Here is an 18,304-nt window from a genome sequence, read left to right on the forward strand (position 1 = left end):
TATGCACATCACTGGCATTTTGAAAATAAATTCACCAGTGCAGTCATCTGGCTTACTGTTTTACTTGTTGTAAGGTTTTAAATAAAATATTATTTATTTGTGTGTATTTGTATGTGTGTACATATATACACATACATAAATATACATACACATGCACACATACATATGTGAGTATTCACTTTTTCCTATATGTTATGTAAATGTTTTCTTTTTGTAGGAATTTGATTTTTTCATAAATCATTATTTTGAAGCAAATCTCATATATCCTTTTATCTATATATATATGGATATTTCACTCTACTCTCTTCTTGCTTGAATGGTTTCTGAGGACAAGTCAGATGTATTTCTTATCTTTGCTTTTCTATAGGTTCAGTATTTTTTCCCTTTGGCTTCTTTCAGGATTTTTCCTTTCTTTTCAAACTTTGTTTTGAGAGAGTCTCGCTCCTTCACCCAGGCTGGAGTGCAGGGGTATGATTTTGGTTCACTGCCACCTCCACCTCCCTGGCTCAAGTGATCTCCTACCTCAGCCTCCCGAGTAGCTGGGACTAGAGGTGTGTGCCACCATGCCCAGCTAATTTTTGTATTTTCTGTAGAGACAGGGTTTCGCCATGTTGCCCAGGCTGGTCTTGAACTCCTGAGCTCAAGCAATCCATGCTCCTCAGCCTTGAAAAGTGCTGGGATTATAGGTGTGAGCCACCGTGCCTGGCGCAAGAGTTTTCTTTTGTCTTTGATTTTCAGAAGTTTGAATATGATATGCCTAGGGATATTTTGGGGGGCATTTATTCTCCTTGCTCTTCTCTGACCTTCCTGTATTTTGGTTTGGCATCTGATATTAATTTAAGGAAATTTGTTTTCATTATTGCTTCAGGCACTTTTGTGTTTTTTTTTTTTCTGTTTCTTCTCTTTCTGATATTCTCATCATGTGTATTTATACCTTTTGTTGTCATCTCAGAGTTCTTGAATATTCTGTTGTGGTTTTTTTTTCAGTCTTTTTTTCTGTTTGCTTTTCAGTTTTGGAAATTTTTGTTGTCATATCTTTAAGCTTTAAGATTCTTTCTTCAGCCATGTCCCATCTAATAGTGAGTTCATCAAAGGCATTCTTCATTTCCGTTACAGTGTTTTCAATCTATGGTATTTCTTTTTTATTTGTGAAAATTGTCAGAATCAAAATCAAGTTGTCTGTGTTAAAAACAAAAACAAAAACCAAAAACACCAAAAAACCCCTGACAAATATGGGGAAAGGCTATGAAGGGAGGATTCTCACACTTATATGCCTGATAACAAAACTATCATAAAAGACTCTACAAAAATCTAAGCCTTGCACAAAGGCCATCGCAACCTAACCCAAAAAATACTTGCGTGAGCACATCTGCCCAGCAACTTCCTGTCCAACCTTGGACTGTCATCACCCTTGTTATTGATACTTGTAGCCAAGACTAATCATTTCAAAACAATTATGTAATTTTCCTCACATTCCCTTTAAAACCGTTTGTCTTCCTTTGCTTCCCTGAACGCACATATAGTTTACTATGGCACCTTTATTCCCATTTCAGTCCCCTATTCCTGAATAAATATTATTTTCTTTAAAGAACCTCTTGCTGTTTGTTATTTAGGTTGACAGTTTTTTTTTTTTTTTTTTTAGAATTTCTGTCTCTTTCTGCTTATATTATCCAGCTGTTCTTACATGTTGTTTCCTTTTTCCATTAGATCCCATGGCGTGTTATAGTTTTTCAAAATTCATGATTTAGTAATTCCAATATTCCTGCCATATCTGACTCTGGGTCTGATGCTTGTTCAGTCTCTTCAAACTGTTTTTTTGCTGTGTAGTATGCCTTATGTAAGTATTTGTACTTAGTATGTACTTATTTGCTGAAAGCTATACTGAGTGAATAGAACTGTGGTAAAGAGCTTTTAGTAATGTATTGGTAAGGTGTGAGGAGAGGGAGGTGTTCTACAGTCCTATGATCAGGTTGCAGTCTTTTGGTGAGCCTATGCCCCTAAATTGTGACCTTCACCGGTGCTTCTGATTTTCCCCTCTTAGTTTGGACAGGATGGCTGGAGGGAGGTGCAGTGAGTTTTTCCCTTCCCATGTGTGGAATGCTAGATATGGCTCTAGTTGGGTATTTCCCTTCTCTCACATGGAAGGCTAGAGGGAGCTGGAGTTGGGTTATTTTCTTCCTACAAGTCAAGTTCAGAGCTGGCTGGAGTTAAGTATTTTCTTTCTCTCAGATAGGTTAGGCTCTGATATGAGCCCAGTAGATGAGGCTGTAGAAAAAAGAATTTCTCCTGAGGTCAGGTCTTGTTAAGAATGGAATGATCGGACGTACTTCAAAATGGTTTCTTTTCTCTTCTCCCTGCTGGTGGAAATATGAGGGGATTTTTCTCCAGTATTTATAGTGAGAACCTAGTAGAACTCCTGGAAGTAAAACTTAACAAAAACTTGAGAGCCCAATGATTGGATTTCTCTGGAGTTTTTATCTCTCACACTTGTCCGCACTGAGCTCCCAGCAATTCATCAGTTCAGGCGACCCACACACAGTTTCACTAGTCATGCTGGAAGTGCTCTCAAGAAGCAGAGAAAACTCATGACATTACAAGAAAAAGTTGAATTGCTTGATATGTACCATACATAGAGGTCTACAGCTGTGGTTGCATTCCATTTCAAACAGACAATTTATCTTGTAAGCAGACAATATAAACTTATGGTATAAATAAATACAGTACCATAAATGTGTTTTCTCATCCTTAGGATTTTCTTAATAACATTTTCTTTTCTCTAGCTTACCTTATTGTAAGAATACAGTATATAATACATATAGCATAAAATATATGCTAATCAACTATGTTCCTAGTAATGCTTCTAGTCAACAGTAGGCTATCAAGTTAAGATTCTGGGAAGTCAAAAATTATACATGGATTTTTGATGGCACAGGTGTTGGTGCCCCTAACGCTCAAGTTGTTCAAGAGTCAATGTATCTCACTGTACTCACCACTCTGCTTAAGAAATAGACATAATTTATAAAAGTATACACTAGGCTGGGCACGGTGGCTCACACCTGTAATCCCAGCACTTTGGAAGGCCGAAGCGGGTGGATCACAAGGTCAGGAGATCGAGACCATCCTGGCCAACATGGTGAAACCTCGTTTCTACTAAAATGCAAAAAAAAAAAAAAAAAAAAAGTATCCGGGCGTGGTGGTGCATACCTGTAGTCCCAGCTACTCGGGAGGCTGAGGCAGGGGAATTGCTCGAATCCGGGAGGCGGAGGTTGCAGTGAGCCAAGATTGCGCCACTGCACTCCAGCCTGGCGACAGAGTGAGACCCTGTCTCAAAAAAAAAAAGAAGTGTACATTATATACTAATATATAAACATATTTGTAGTCTACCTAGTGATTACTTTGGCTTTTAGACACTCCCATGGTAAATTAAGTAATTTTTTTATTATTAATTTGTTTATTTAAGGAAATTTTTCTTTAAACTTTTAGATGATACAGCAGTGTTCGAGTTGATACAGCTAGTTCCACCAGGTAATATATATTGATGTAATATATACAATATATCATAAATTGATGTAATATATAATATATTATATATTGATTATACTATATTATTTGATAAGGATATAATATAGTGTATTATATACTGGTAAAGTAAATTGACTTGGGAACTCATGTCAGTGACATTTTTTTTACTTCAAAATCTCATCTTTCCAGGCCGGGCATAGTGGCTCATGCCTGCAATTCCAGCACTTTGGGAGGCTGAGGCAGGCGGATCACCTGAGGTCAGGAGTTCGAGAATAGCCTGACCAACATGGTGAAACCCTGTCTCTACTAAAAATACAAAAATTATCCAGGTGTGGTGGTGGGCATCTGTAATCCCAACTACTCGGGAGGCTGAGACAGAAGAATCACTTGAACCCGGGAGGCAGAGGTTGCAGTGAGCCAAGATCATGCCATTGCACTCCAGCCTGGGTGACAGAGCGAGACTCTGTCTCAAAAAAAAAATCTCATCTATCCTCCTCTTCCCAAGTTGAGAACAGTGTCAAATTTCTATTGTTGATCTACTATGTGTAAAATGTCAGTAGACCAAAATAATATATACAGAAAGATTGTCATAAATGTCACTTTAATACATTGTTCTAAAATTGAATAGTAACAATTGAAAATGGAAACTAACTTATCATTCTAAAATATTTTGTGACAGTCATAAAAATTGACTTTTAAGTTTTTGTGATTTTTCTAAAACTATATATTTTTATTGATAAAGTAGTTAATTATCATTGTTTTTGTGTGTTGCATATTATTAGGGAAGGGAAGAGAATAAAATCTTACTTATATAGTAAATGTTACAGTTCCCTGGAGAAGGCAGAGTTAAAATATAGAGGCTAGTTTCATTTTTGATATTGATTTCTGTGATTATAGATGACATCTATATTAATCAAATTTTTATTTTATGTGAAAAATAGAGTGCTGGCTGGGCGCAGTGGCTCATGCTTGTAATCCCAACACTTTGTGGGGCCAAGGTGGGCAGATCATGAGGTCAGGAGATTGAGACCATCCTGGCCACCATGTTGAAACCCCATCTCTACTAAAAATATATAGCTAGGTGTGGTGGTGCGTGCCTGTAGTCCCAGCTACTCAGGAGGCTGCGGGAGGAGAATCACTTGAACCCAGGGTGGGGTGGAGGTTGCAGTGAGCTGAGATGGCGCCATTGCACTCCAGCTTGGGCAAAAAGAGTGAAACTCCATCTCAAAAAAAAAAAAAAGTCTGTCTCAAAAACAAACAAAAACCAATGTGGAGATGGTAACTGACATATAAATGTTGGACCAACTTCATATTTTTGTAGTATGTTTCTGAAAAAGGAAAATGTGTTAATATTTTTAACATATCTTTATTTTAATTTTCCTTTCATAGAAAATAAACATGACCCAAAACAGGTATTTCAATAAGGCATCAGGCAGTAGATATATCATACTTGATGATTTTGTTTCTAAATAGAATATTTTATTATAATTTGAATCATAGGGTATCTTTCTTGTAGTGGGTGAAACACTGTCTACGTATGACGAAAATACACGAGATTTCATGTTTCCGGGTCCAAACCAAATGTCTGGACACCATGATTCAAACCGCCAGGTTACCATGAGGAGGATTTCTGGCCTTCGAGTAAGTGCTTGCAATTTTCTGAATCAGTTTTTGATGGAAAATCATTGTCAGAAACCACCGCATAGCGCTCGCCATCTTAAATGTGAAGAACAAATTCAAAGTGTAATTTAGTTTACTTCTTAATTGTTTTGTAGTTTAAATCTTAATTGTTTTAGATTTCAATATGTTACTTAAACATATAAAGATATTTATTTACAGCAATGTAAAAACAGACTAATACAGTAAATTGGTTACTTAAACATATTGAAATCTAAATGAAAATAATTTAATAAAAAGTGCCATTCAAAATTTTTTAAATTGTAATTGACATTCTTCAGATCTCTGTCATCCCCTTCTCTCCCCATCCCCATCCCATCTCTGTCTCTCTGTCTCTTTCTTCTCTTTATTTTTCTCTCTAAGGGATGATAACAAACATTTGAAAAAATACTCTAACTCATTAGTATTCAGAGAAATCCAAGTTAAAACAACCATATGATTTCATTTATATAGCTATAAGATTGGGAAAATTTAATAAATCTGATAAAAGTGAAAAACTTAGAATCTTTTATATGCTGCTATACCATGCAATATGGTTAGGCTCTGTGTCCCCACCCAAATCTCATCTTGAATTGTAATCCCTGTAATCCTTGTGTGTCAGGGGTGGGACCTGGTGGGAGGTGATTGGATCATGAAGGTGGTTTCCCCCGTGCTGTTCTCATGATAGCAAGTGAGTTCTCACAAAATCTGATGGTTTTATAAGTGTTTGAAATTTCCTGCTGCACACACATTTTCTCTCTCGCCTGCTGCCATGTAAGATGATGTGCCTCTTCCCCTTCCACTGTGATTGTAAGTTTCCTGAGGCCTTCCCAGCCATGCAAAACTGTGAGTCAGTTAAACCTCTTTCCTGATAAATTACCCAGTCTCGGATATTTCTTGCTAGCAATATGACAATGGATTAATACAGTACATTGGTACTGAGGTAGTGGGGCATTGCTATAAGATACCCGAGAATGTGGAAGTGAATTTGGAACTGGGTAATGGGCAGATGAAGGAACAGTTTGGAGGGCTCAGAAGGCAGGAAGATGTGGGAAAGTTTGGAACTTCCTAGAGACTTGTTGAATGGCTTTGACTATAATGCTGTTAGTGATATAGACAATGAAGTCCAGACGGAGGTTGTTTCAGATGAAGATGAGAAATTTGTTGGGAACTGGAATAAGGGTGACTCTTGCTATGCTTTAGCAAAGAGACTGGCAGCATTTTGCCCCTGCGCTAGAGATCTGTGGAACTTTGAACTTGAGAGAGATGATTTAGGGTATCTGGTGGAAGAAATTTCTAAGCAGCAAAGCATTCAAGAGGTGACTTGGGTGCTGTTAAAGGCATTCAATTTCAAAAGGGAAATGGAACATAAAAGTTTGGAAAATTTGCAGCCTGATAATGGGATAGAAAAGAAAATTCAATTTTCTGAGTAGAAATTCAAGCCAGCTGTAGAAATTTGCATAAGTAACAAGGAGCTGAATGTTAATCACCAAGACAATGGGGCAGATGTCTCCAGGGCATGTCAGAGATCTTTGTAGCAGCCCTTCCCATCACAGGCCTTGAGGCCTAAGAGGAAAAGGTGGTTTTGTGGGCTAGGCCCAGGGTCCCTGTGCTGTGTGCAGCCTAGGGACTTGGTGCCATGTCTCAGCCACTCCAGCCATGGCTGAAAGGGGCTAACATAGAGCTTGGGTCGTGGCTTCAGAGGGTGCAGGCCTCAAGCCTTGGCAGCTTCCATGTGGTGTTGAGCCTGCAAGTGCACAGAAATCAAGAATTGAGGTTTGGGAACTTCTGCCTAGATTTCAGAAGATGTGTGGAAACGCCTGGATACCCAGGCAGAAGTTTGCTGCAGGGGTGAGGTGCTCATGGAGAACCTCTGCTAGGGCAGCCTAGAAGGGAAATGTGGGATCAGAGCCTCCACACAGAGTCCCTACTGGGGCACTGCCTAGTGGAGCTGTGAGAAGAGGGCCACCATTCTCCAGATCCCAGAATGGTAGATCTACTGACAGCTTGCACCATGTGCCTGGAAAAAGCTGCAGACACTCAGTGCCAACCAGTGAAGGCAGCCATTAGGGAGGCTGTACCCTGCAAAGCCACAGGGGCGGAGCTGCCCAAGACCATGGGAACGTACCTCTTGTATCAGTGTAACCTGGATGTGAGATATGGAGTCAAAGGAGATCATTTTGGAGCTTTAAGATTTGATTGCCCTGCTGGATTTTGGACTTGCATGGGGCCTGTAGCCCCTTTGTTTTGGTCAATTTCTCCCATTTGGAGTTGTTGTATTTACTCAATGCCTATACCCCCGTTGTATCTAGGAAGTACTAACTTGTTTTTGATTTTACAGGCTCAAAAGTGGAAGGCATTTGCCTTGTCTCGATGAAACTTTGGACTGTGAACTTTTGAGTTAATGCTGAAATGAGTTAAGACTTTGGGGGACTGTTGGGAAGGCATGATTGGTTTTGAAATGTGAAGATAAGAGATTTGGGAGGGTCCAGGGACTGAATGATGTGGTGCGGTTCTGGGTCCCTACCCAGATCTCATCTTGCAGCTCCCATAATTCTCATGTGCTATGGAGGGACCTGGTGGGAGATGATTGAATCATGGGGATGGGTCTTTCCCACGCTGTTCTCATGATAGTGAATGGATCTCATGAGATTTGATGGTTTAAAAAATGGGAATTTCTTTGCACAAGCTCTCTCTTTGTCTGCCACCATCCATGTAAGATGTGACTTGCTCCTCCCTGCATTCCACCATGTGGAAGTGTAAGTCCAGTAAACCTCTTTCTTTTGTAAATTGCCCATTCTCAAGTATGTCTTTATCAGTACCATTAAAAATGAACTAACACAATATCTATCTTAAAGATGTATTCCCTCTGGTACACTAAGAGCCTTCTTAAGAATGTTTACCTGTTGGTTCATAATAGTGAAAAATGGAAATAATTGATATGTCTGTTAGCAGGAGTTTAGATAGATTAGTTGTAAAACATGTATATAATGGAAATATATATTCATACACCTAAAATTAAAAGTTGCATCAAGTGACAGCTTACTCTCTATCCTTTACTATAACTTCCTTCAAGTTCTGTGGATGATTTGAAAATATTTTATTGCTGAAAGTAAGTCTTCCATGCAGAGAAACTGAGAGAAGCCCATGCCATTTCAAAAGAGGAAAAGCAAAAATTGTCCAGCTTGAAATTATTTGGATAGACCTTTAAAACTAATTTTATAAAATATTAGAGTAGTCCGAATAAGGAGAGTGTTGATATATGAACAAATATAGTGAACTAAGTAATTTCTCCTGTAGATTTATGATATGCCCTATTCCAAGAAAAAGCAGCTTCATCTTTATGAAAGTAAAAGTTGACTAAGTAGCAAGTCTATAAGACCATACTTTCTTTGGGGATATTTCGGTGTCCATTATTAGCAAGCTTCTGTACTATGAAAGTCTTCAAAGAGTATTTCAAGATCTGTGTGGAAACATACAATGAACAAATAATCACATTTTAAAATTACGTTCTCTTTAATGTAATTTAAAATTCTGTATTATACCAATGTGGTAATATAAGCTCAAGAGTATGGAGTATTAAGAGGGATTTACTTTTCATCATTTAATTTGAGTTACTTTTGCATTTATTTGGAAGATGATGGATTATTAAAACAAAAATATATAAAAATTAGGACTTCTACGAATGGCAGTTTGAAGAGATTGAGAGTTCTTATAAAACTAGACAGAATTTTCACAAACAATGAATTCAGGATACTGGAAACTGACAAGTAAGGTAAGACAAATGAAGAAGTTTTCATGCTTGAAAAACTGCTAAAGCTTTGGGAAAAACTGGCGAGACTACTAACATTCTTGCCTGGGATGCTCTTATATTCTGTTTGGTAAGTGAGAACTAAAGTTTATCTATTCTGGAGCTAGTGCAAAAATCAACAGCTTTGCTACCAGGGGGAACAGAATCAGTTTTGGGCAGTGGCACAAATAGCACAGCTTTGCCAGCTAACTGTGGTGGATTCAGTTGGAGCAGATGAAGAAACCCCACAGCTTTGCTAGGCAGAGCTCTAACTGGGGCAAGGATTACCTGCCAGAAAGTTGACAGGGAGGTCCTGGGAGTAAGGTAACAATAAAGGGCTGAGATAAACTCTCCACCTATTCTTGGCTGACTGTGAAACTGCATATCAAGGGGAGACAGTGAGAGCCCAGCCAAAAGTGAAAGCCAAGGGAGACTGGAGTCCTGGCTGCAATTTTGAATGATTTCCTAATCTATACACAGGTCATCAGTAGAGGGTAGGACTCCTATGGGTTCACTGGATGACCACTTACCTATGCATATGCAGGTGAGACTCCTAGAAAGAATCAAAGAATAGAAATACATAGAACATATATAAACTGAACACCAAATTGGCAGTTCTAAATCTAGCCATATCTATCATTATATTTAAATATGAATAGGAAAAATGCTTCGATCAGTAGTTTGTTGCCCTGGCAGAAAACAGCGCACTCCTTCTGGGAATTCTTGTGATTCTGCATAATCATCTGTAAGTCCCAGGCTATGCTCCTGAAGCCTTTACTATGGCAAGGATTCAGACAACATTTGGGATTAAATTCTGGCACTTTCATGGATGAACTGAGTAACCTTTGGCAAAGCACCATAACATGGCGATATCATAGGGTTTTTGGGTAGATTAATGTAAACTTGTAAATGGTTATAGCAGTGTCTGGCAAGTAAACACTCAATAAATGTTAGTGATATGATGATAGCTGTGAATATCATGATGGTGATGATGGAGTAGAGATGATGATAATATCTCCTGTTCTAGATTGTGAACTCCATAAAAACAGAATCTTTGACTTTCTCATCTTTGAATTTAACTCTTAACACAGTACCTTGCCTGGAGTAGGTACTTAATAAATGTCTCTTGATTAAATTGAATGAATGAATTGCATCTTGTTGTAGACTTAATAGATGAACTGACATTTAAAATGGTGTGATGATTAATCTTATGTTGCAATGTGGCTAGATTATGGTGCCGAGTTATTTGATCAAACACAAGTCTACATGTTATTCTAAAAAGTATTTGATAGTTGTGATTAATATTTACAATCACTTGACTTTAAATAAAGGAGATAACTTTGAGATTACTTTGGCAATTTGAGTGGGCCTGATCTAATAAATTGAAGACCTGAAGAGGAAAATCTGAGGTTTACTGATGAACAAGGGATTCTTTTGTTTTGTTTTGTTTTGTTTTTGAGACAGGGTCTTTCTTTGTCACCCAGGCTGGAGTGCAGTTGCGAGATCATGGCTTACTGCAGCCTTGACCTCCCAGGCTCAAACAGGAATGTCTATAGTGATTATCCTGTCCCTGCTGCACATGTGCACCTTGGGCATGTGTGAGGCAGATAACTTTTCTCTTTAGGTCATATGTCTTCTGATTGTGAGAAACTGCATTTTAGGAGCTGTACATAAGGAACTACACCTCAGCAGCCCTATCTATACCAGTATTTTATTTAGATGCCAACATCGTGGATTTCAAGCTGAAGTTGTACAAGGATGAGACTTTAATTCTTTTCTTTTTTTTGGTAGAGCATGAATGTATTTTGCATTTGAGAGGAATGTAAGTAATTTGTGGTCAGAGAGCAGACTGGTGGTTTTAAACCTGTGCACAAAATTTTTGCTACTCCTTCATTGAAAAGGTAGCCTAACTACTCTGTCGTTGAGTTTGGATTATACTTAGTGAGTCTGATGAATAGAATGTGGTAGGGATGACAGTGTCAGATTCTGAGACTACATCATTGTGGCTTCCTTCTTGCTTTGCTCTTGGATCATCCCCTTTGATTAACTAGAACCACATCATGAGGACACTCAGTAGCCTTTTGGAGAGGTTTATGAGTTGCTGAATGTTCTTGCCAAAAGCTAGAAAGGAACTGAGGCTTCCAGCCAACAGCCCTGGGAATGAACCTTCTTGAGAAGCAGATTCTCAAGCTCCAGTCAAGTTTTCAGTTGACTGCAGCCTAAATGACACCTTGACCACAATTTCACGAGAAATTTCAACACAGAAACACATAGCTCAACCTCTCTAAGATTTCTGACCCATAGAAATTACGTGAGATAATAAATGTGTACTGATGCTTTAAACCGCTAAGTTTCAAGGTAATTTGTTTTGCAGTACTAGGTAATTAACAAGTAGATATAGTGGCTATCACGGATATCACTATGAAGATATGTTTGCAGAAGAACACACATTGAAAATGTAGCCTAACTACTCTTCTTGAGTGTAGACTGTAGTGATGCTAATGAATAGAATGTGGTAAGATTGACAGTGTTATATTTTCGAGAGTACATCAGTTCAGTCAATTGTTAGGCAACTCCGATTTACCTTTTCTTTAATATGTATGATGTTTTCAAACTTAGCTGGTCACAGACTTGATTTGTTGAGGCCAAATGTAGGTATTGAATCACAATTGCTTTTGCACCAACCTAATACTTTGGTCAATGTCTGATTTTTACTGTATTAGAATGAAACTGCCCTGGGCATAGACTGTATTCTTTAATGTTTTGGTGAATGCGTTAATTGTGTGCTTCCAAATATTTTCACAGATACTTTGTGACTGTCCTTTTGAATTTTACCATTTATCTCTATTTATTTCAAACAGTGTTCAAGGTGGTGATTGAAATGTTAGAAATATAATCCACATTCATTTCTAGATATGAATGTAAGATACATTATAGGAAAAAATGTTGGCAGAATTAGTAGAGACTTATCTTTTCTATTTTCAAGAACTACATGCCGAGGAGCTGGGTTTTTTGTTTTGTTTTGTTTTTTAAATTTTAATGGACAGGCCAGACCCAGTGGCTCATGCCTGTAATTCCAGTGCTTTGGGAGGCTGAGGCAGGAGGATTGCTTGAGGCCAGGAGTTTGACACCAGCCTGCATGACATAGTGAGATCCTGTATCTACAAAATAATGAAAAAATTAGCTGAATGTGGTGGTGTGTCCTGTAGTCCTAGCTACTTGGAAGGTTGAGCGGAAAGGATCACTTAAGTCCAAGAGGTAAAGTCTGCAGTGAGCTGTGATGGCACCACTATACTCCAGAGACCTTGTCTCTAAGAAAAAAAATTAATTGAGTAATACTAATTGTATATATTTATGATATACAACATGATGTTTGATATGTGTATACATTGTGGAATGGCTAAATCAAATTAACATTTGTTTCTTGACTATATAGTTAAATATGTCTTAAGTTGTAAAAGTAAAAAGCTGAAATTTATTAAGTATGTTTATGTATTTATGGCTATAATATATCATAGTTTAAAAATTTAAAACAATTTGACAGGGAAATACTTAAAAATGAAAAAATAGACTAATTATTTTATAAAAGTAATATAATCACTCATGATGGAATCATTAGCAGAGACACTGTTACTTGCTAACATTTAGCCATACTATGTTGTCTTTATCTTTAATGAAAAGTTCAAACTAACAGTGAAACAGCTGAACTTTGACAGGTGTTTGTTACTTTAGGTCATATTCTTATCATTAATAATTATCTCTATTTAAATGGAAATGTCTAATAATACCCTCTTTTTTCTTCTCAGGGAAATGCTCCAAGGCTGGAATTTTCTACGACTTCAGTGATTACTGAATGTCTGATAAGTTCAAGGAAATGCCGCACTCAGGTTAAAATTATTTGTATAAAGTATTTAATGGTTTAATTTATTTGGTCATATTTGTGGCCTTTTGGCAAGCGTTATTTATTTTGGCTGCAGCTCTTTTCACTTTTTGGGGGGTCAATTTTTAGTTGAAGTAAAACAATATAGGTATTTAACAGTTTGGTTACATCTTAGTAAATGTGAGAATGAAGAGCTTGGTGTGTATGATAGAGGATGTCATCTTGTGATTATTATTACTACTATTTTTTTACTTCTTGGACTTTTTGATTTTAGTGCACAGAAATCAAGCTGCCATAAAGATGTTAGGATCAAGTAGTCTCACAGAGATCTAGGCTTTTTTAAATGTTATGGAAGTTACAGGATACTGCAAAAAGTTCAAAGGATACCTTTTTAAGCAGATGTTACCAGAGTTATCAGACTGGGATACTGGTGTTTAGTGAGTATGGTTTCTTGACTGTCTCTGATTTCTTGAGGGACTGTTGCTCAGTTTGGTGGCCACACTGGTACTGCCAGATCAAGAGAATCTTGGACATTCCAGCCTAAGGATCATCTATGTTTTTGAAAACAGCCTTTAGTAAGCTGAGATATCTGGATCTAATACTCCATCTGTCTGACTTCTTGTTTTTCCTTTTTTTAAATATATTTTTGAGACAGAGTCTCACTCTGTTGCCCAGGGTAGAGTGCAGTGGCATGCAGCTTTGACCTCTTGGGCTCAAGCAATCCTTCTGCATCAGTCCCCTTAGTAGCTGAGACTACAGGTACATGCCACCATACGTGGCTAACTTTTGTATTTTTTTGAGATAGAATTTGCCATGTTGCCCAGGCTGGTCTCAAACTCTGGAACTCAAGCAATCTGCCCACCTCAGCCTCCCAAAATTCTGGGATTACAGGTGTGCACTTATCTGCCTGGCCTAGTCTGACTTATTACTGAGTCACCAGGGTGGCTTACTTCTTTGTCCACAGGTTATCTAATAATGTCCAGATATCATTCATGTGCAGTTGCATTGTGATAGGGTAACAGTGACCTATCTATGATGAAGAGCCAATAATATGTAAAGCCCAGAGGGCTCAAAAGGGCAGGACTGGGCTTATCATGGAAGGAGTGGATTGTTCATTTACTGCATTATCAGTATTCAAGTAAATTTGCTGAAGATGATAACTGTGACTTAAGCCAAGAAAGGTAAAATATAGAATTATTGAGGGGAACATTCTTATTTTATTTAGAAAGATATTTAATAATTCAGAGTCAGGCTGTAGTTATTTATCTTTTAGATGCAAGCTGAAACACAGCTTTTAGAGCTCTAAAAACCTATGCTTGCCAAATGCAGAGCTATGTTATTGACTTGTTTTAGAGATGTGCACTGTGCACATTGTAAATGGTTAGATATGCTTTGCCTGGACTCAAGACAGTTTTTTTTTCTTCACGCTGGAGTATGTTCTTCCAATAGATGGATAGAGAAGTCTTTTTTTTTCTTTTTAACTTTTTGTCTGAAATATAGCATACACATAGAAAAGTACGTACATTCTCAGGGTGCAGCTTGGTGAAAGCCATTTCTAAATGTAAAACCATTACCCATTCATAGTTTAATTGTACTTATGAACTAACATTTCCCTCTGTAAACTTTTAACAAGAGTCTTCCATTTTATTTTTATTTTTATTTTTACTTTTTGACTTGGGATCTTTATTGAACAGAGATATGAGAGAAAAGGCATTGGTGTCAGTATTTAAGGAAATACATTTTCTTTAAATATTCTTTCCAGAAACAGACAGATCTGGGTTCGAGTTCCTCATAAGGCTGCTGTAAAGATTAGGGAATATATGCAATATGCCTAGCATGTAACATTATTAAAATGTTTTTACCTATTGCAAAGTGGAATTCATTATTAAATAGTTAAATATCAGTAGTAACTTTATGAATATAAATTTGTTAATCTGCTGTATCACGTAGCTTTGGTTGTATTACAGACCTCACTAACTTAGTGACTTAAAACAGCAAGTGTTTCTCACAGTTCTGTGGATCTGCTGGTTGATTTCTTTAGTCTAGAATGGTTGGCTAGGGATGAATGGTTTAGGATGGCTTTACTCACATGTCGAACAGTGGCAGATGTTTTGCCCAGGGAAGGATCTTAAATTTCTAGTGATGAGCTTCATTTCAGCTGGGATGAGATAGTCCCATCATCTATCAGGCTAAGAATTCCAGCTCATTCATGTGATGGCAGGAAGGTTTTAGGAATAAGAGAGGATAAGCACTTTTGAAGTGTCTCTCCTTGTGCCGCATGTGCTATTTTCCTGTTGTCCAAAGCAAGTCACATGGTCAGTCCATTTTATAAATGGTATAACACAGTCACTTTTTAAAAGTTTTACTAGGCATGAACAGGATCCATTAAGGAATAAGTAGGGTTAGACAGCATGCATTTGTAGTAGATAGTATGTAATTTATAACTTTCTTTAGTAGTATGCAGTATTAAAAGCTTTAATAAAGATGAGGTTAATTAAGGTTTGATATAATCAGAGGTAGATATATAAGAAGAACTTTACAGCATTGCTGAAATGGATGATTATGAGTTTAGCTGGGTCTGGAGGCAAGAGATATTAAAAATGTGTAAAGAACTTGGGGGAAGAGTTCTAGGGACTGAGGAGATGAGAAGGGCAAGTAACAGATTCAGTAGTCAAGAAGTAGGTTGAGGAAAAGAGGTTTTGGTCAGCAAGGGATTTTCAGAATTGGGATGCAAGGGATCTGCATATTTATGAAATCCAAGATGGAGTAGAATTAGATAATTAAAACTGAAAGACAGAAACTCATGATTCCAAGGTCTTAGAAAGATTCATTGCTTGAATGTTTTAGTAAACTCAAAGATCATTTCTAGTGCTGACATTCTTTGCTTCTGTAAGTCTGTGATGTCACAGAGATGGGTGAAATGGATATGGTAGAAAAATTCTGAATTACTTTTTGAAATCATTGAACAAGGTGGAGAAGAAGGTCCAGAAGCATACCACGAACTACAGAAGAAGGAAAGATGGAGTAATCTGATGCAACTGGTCTGTATGAAATGCATAGACCATTGCCCTAGCTGAAACTTACTTTTCCAATTAGGAAAATTAATTTTCTTTCCTGTGTATCCACTTAAAAAATTTGACTCTTCTTCATCCTATTCACATTTGTGTTTTATTCACTTAGTTACCCTTAGCAAGTCGAAAGAGGTGTTGAGGAAATAGAGCTGGAGGTAGAATTGGTGGCTTTTAAAAGTGACTAAAGTTAGGAAGACATTTAAAAATTCTCCGCAGTCCATTTTCTTGAATTGAAAAGCTTCTTATAACTCTGGATAAAGCAGGAAGAAATATTATATTACTTGCTTGTAATCCAACTATTAAGGCCTTTATAAGGCAGAGATTATTTGAATAAGATGTTATTCTAATAATAAAAAAGTTAGAATTATTAAATTTTAGCCTCAAAACTTTTAGACTGCTAACCAGTTTTATTAGATAAAATGTTACTAAGTTTATAATGCTTTTTATATTCCTAATTTTATAAAAATATGGGACCAGAATTAAGATGGTATGTTTATCTGTCATTGTGAAGTTACAGCTCGGAAGGGAGCTTAAAAGTATGTAGTACAATCCAAATAACACATTTCATTAAAATATGTATAGAGGTCTTTATATTTTTGTGTTGTACATATATATATATAATTATAGCAGAAGGGATGAAACTTATTTTTATAGTTTTATCTTTAAAGATTTTGTAATCAACTAATTTGGCATGTATTTTTAACAGTACTAAACATAGTTCTCTTATATAGCCAATTACATGAATATTTAAATATATATGTAACCAATGTTTGCACTTTTTTAGTATACTGAAAAATAATTTTTTTGACTTTGTTTCTTTAATTTTTCAAGTGATTAAGTATCGGGCTTTAATTTTTATAAAGTCCTTGTTATTTGGACTTAAGGAAGTTTGAGACAATGTACTTTAATAACTACTGCAGAAAGAGTTATCTAGGAGAATGTGGATTTGACTTATCCCAGGATCAGCACAGATAGGAAGGACTGATCTAGTTGGCTTTGATAGATTTTGCGTGTCTTATTTGAATTACTTTTTAATTTTTTCCCCACCAACAGGAATTTTAAAAATCCCCTTTGACCAAGTTAATTTTTATTTTTTATGTTTAGGATAAATTTATTTACCATTTGGCTCCAGTTGAAAAATCACATGGCAGACTGCAAAACAGAACATCAAGATCACAAAAGAAAAAATCCAAGTCACCTGAGAGAAGTAAATACTGTATAAATGCAAAAAACTACGAACAGCCTACAATTTCTTCAAAATCACACTCTCCATCTCCCTACACAAAAAGACGCATGTGTGAGCTATCTGAAGACACCAGGCGGCGGCTGGCCCATTTAAATCTGGGACCCTATGAGTTCAAAAAAGAAACAGATAAACCTCCATTTGTGATTAGACATGTATGTGTTCTCTTAAGCATTTCTATTTGAAACTGATCAGCTTTTTTCCCAAAAAAACTTATTCTGAAATATCTTTCAACTTCTAGCTTATATTAATAATACTTTTCTCTTCTGACTGCTACCCTAGCAGTCTAAGATGGGAAATTAATTTAGAATGAAAGAACTTGCTTTTTTTCAGTCTTCAGACCTGACAGAGATCAAGCTGTGTTATGAATGCCATGTTAAATCCTCTCAGTACTGGTTTCCTTTCTTATACAATAGATAGCATAATAACGCTACCAATTGAACTTGGTTGTAATTGACATTAGTGCTAAAATGGCAGAGTAGGGCTTTAAAAGAGAACCAAATATTCTTTATGAAAAGGAAGACCCTCCTTTTTTAAATTATAAAAATTAAAATGGAAAGTAAGTTTCCTTTTAAATTACATCCCTTGGGTAAACTTTGTATGATGGATCTTCAAAGCAAATTATTGTTTGATGGTTATGGGAAGGCCTTTGAAAATGAAAAAAGTTCATTTAAGGGTAACCTAGTTCTAGTCTCTGTACTGAACTGTGCTTTTGATATAGTTGAAATTTAGAGTCTTGTGTTTATATGATTATCAAGTAGACTTTGGCTAAATTTAAGGGTTTGTAATCAGAATGTTTAGGAAAGGACTCCCTCAGAATCTTCAGTTTCCTGAATTTCTATGAAGTATTTTTACCTTAAAAGCAATTCTTTACTGAAAGCTTTCAAACTAATAAAAATATGGATTAGTGTTATATATACATATATAATAATACTGAACCTCAAGATTTAAGTGCTGATAGAAGCAAAATAACTTTTTGGGATATCTATAAAAATATTTCTGACTAATGTGTTTAATTCATTTTTTCTAAATTCTAAAATGAATTCATCCAGTATGTAAATATGCCCCTTCGGTGGTCTAATAACTTTTTGAACATACACAATCTGAAAGTTCAGATTTTCTTTATGATACCTTTTTAAAAC

General features: G+C 36.6%; 1 protein-coding gene across 8 annotated transcripts in view; it reads left to right on the top strand.

The window, feature by feature from the left end:
* SPATA6 (spermatogenesis associated 6) overlaps positions 1-18,304 on the top strand; it is a 171,734-nt gene that overhangs the window by 53,646 nt on the left and 99,784 nt on the right. For 7 of the 8 annotated variants that reach the window (XM_004025755.5, XM_004025756.5, XM_019018104.4 and 4 more), the window contains 4 exons: positions 3,484-3,525; positions 5,039-5,163; positions 12,775-12,855; positions 17,024-17,317. In XM_004025755.5, the coding sequence (XP_004025804.1) occupies positions 3,484-3,525; positions 5,039-5,163; positions 12,775-12,855; positions 17,024-17,317 (542 nt within the window). The remainder of the gene's footprint in view (positions 1-3,483; positions 3,526-5,038; positions 5,164-12,774; positions 12,856-17,023; positions 17,318-18,304) is intronic. The other variant, XM_055358949.2, reaches the window with a different exon arrangement.

This window comes from Gorilla gorilla, chromosome 1, assembly GCF_029281585.2.
Source record: "Gorilla gorilla gorilla isolate KB3781 chromosome 1, NHGRI_mGorGor1-v2.1_pri, whole genome shotgun sequence".
Lineage (NCBI taxonomy): Eukaryota > Metazoa > Chordata > Mammalia > Primates > Hominidae > Gorilla > Gorilla gorilla.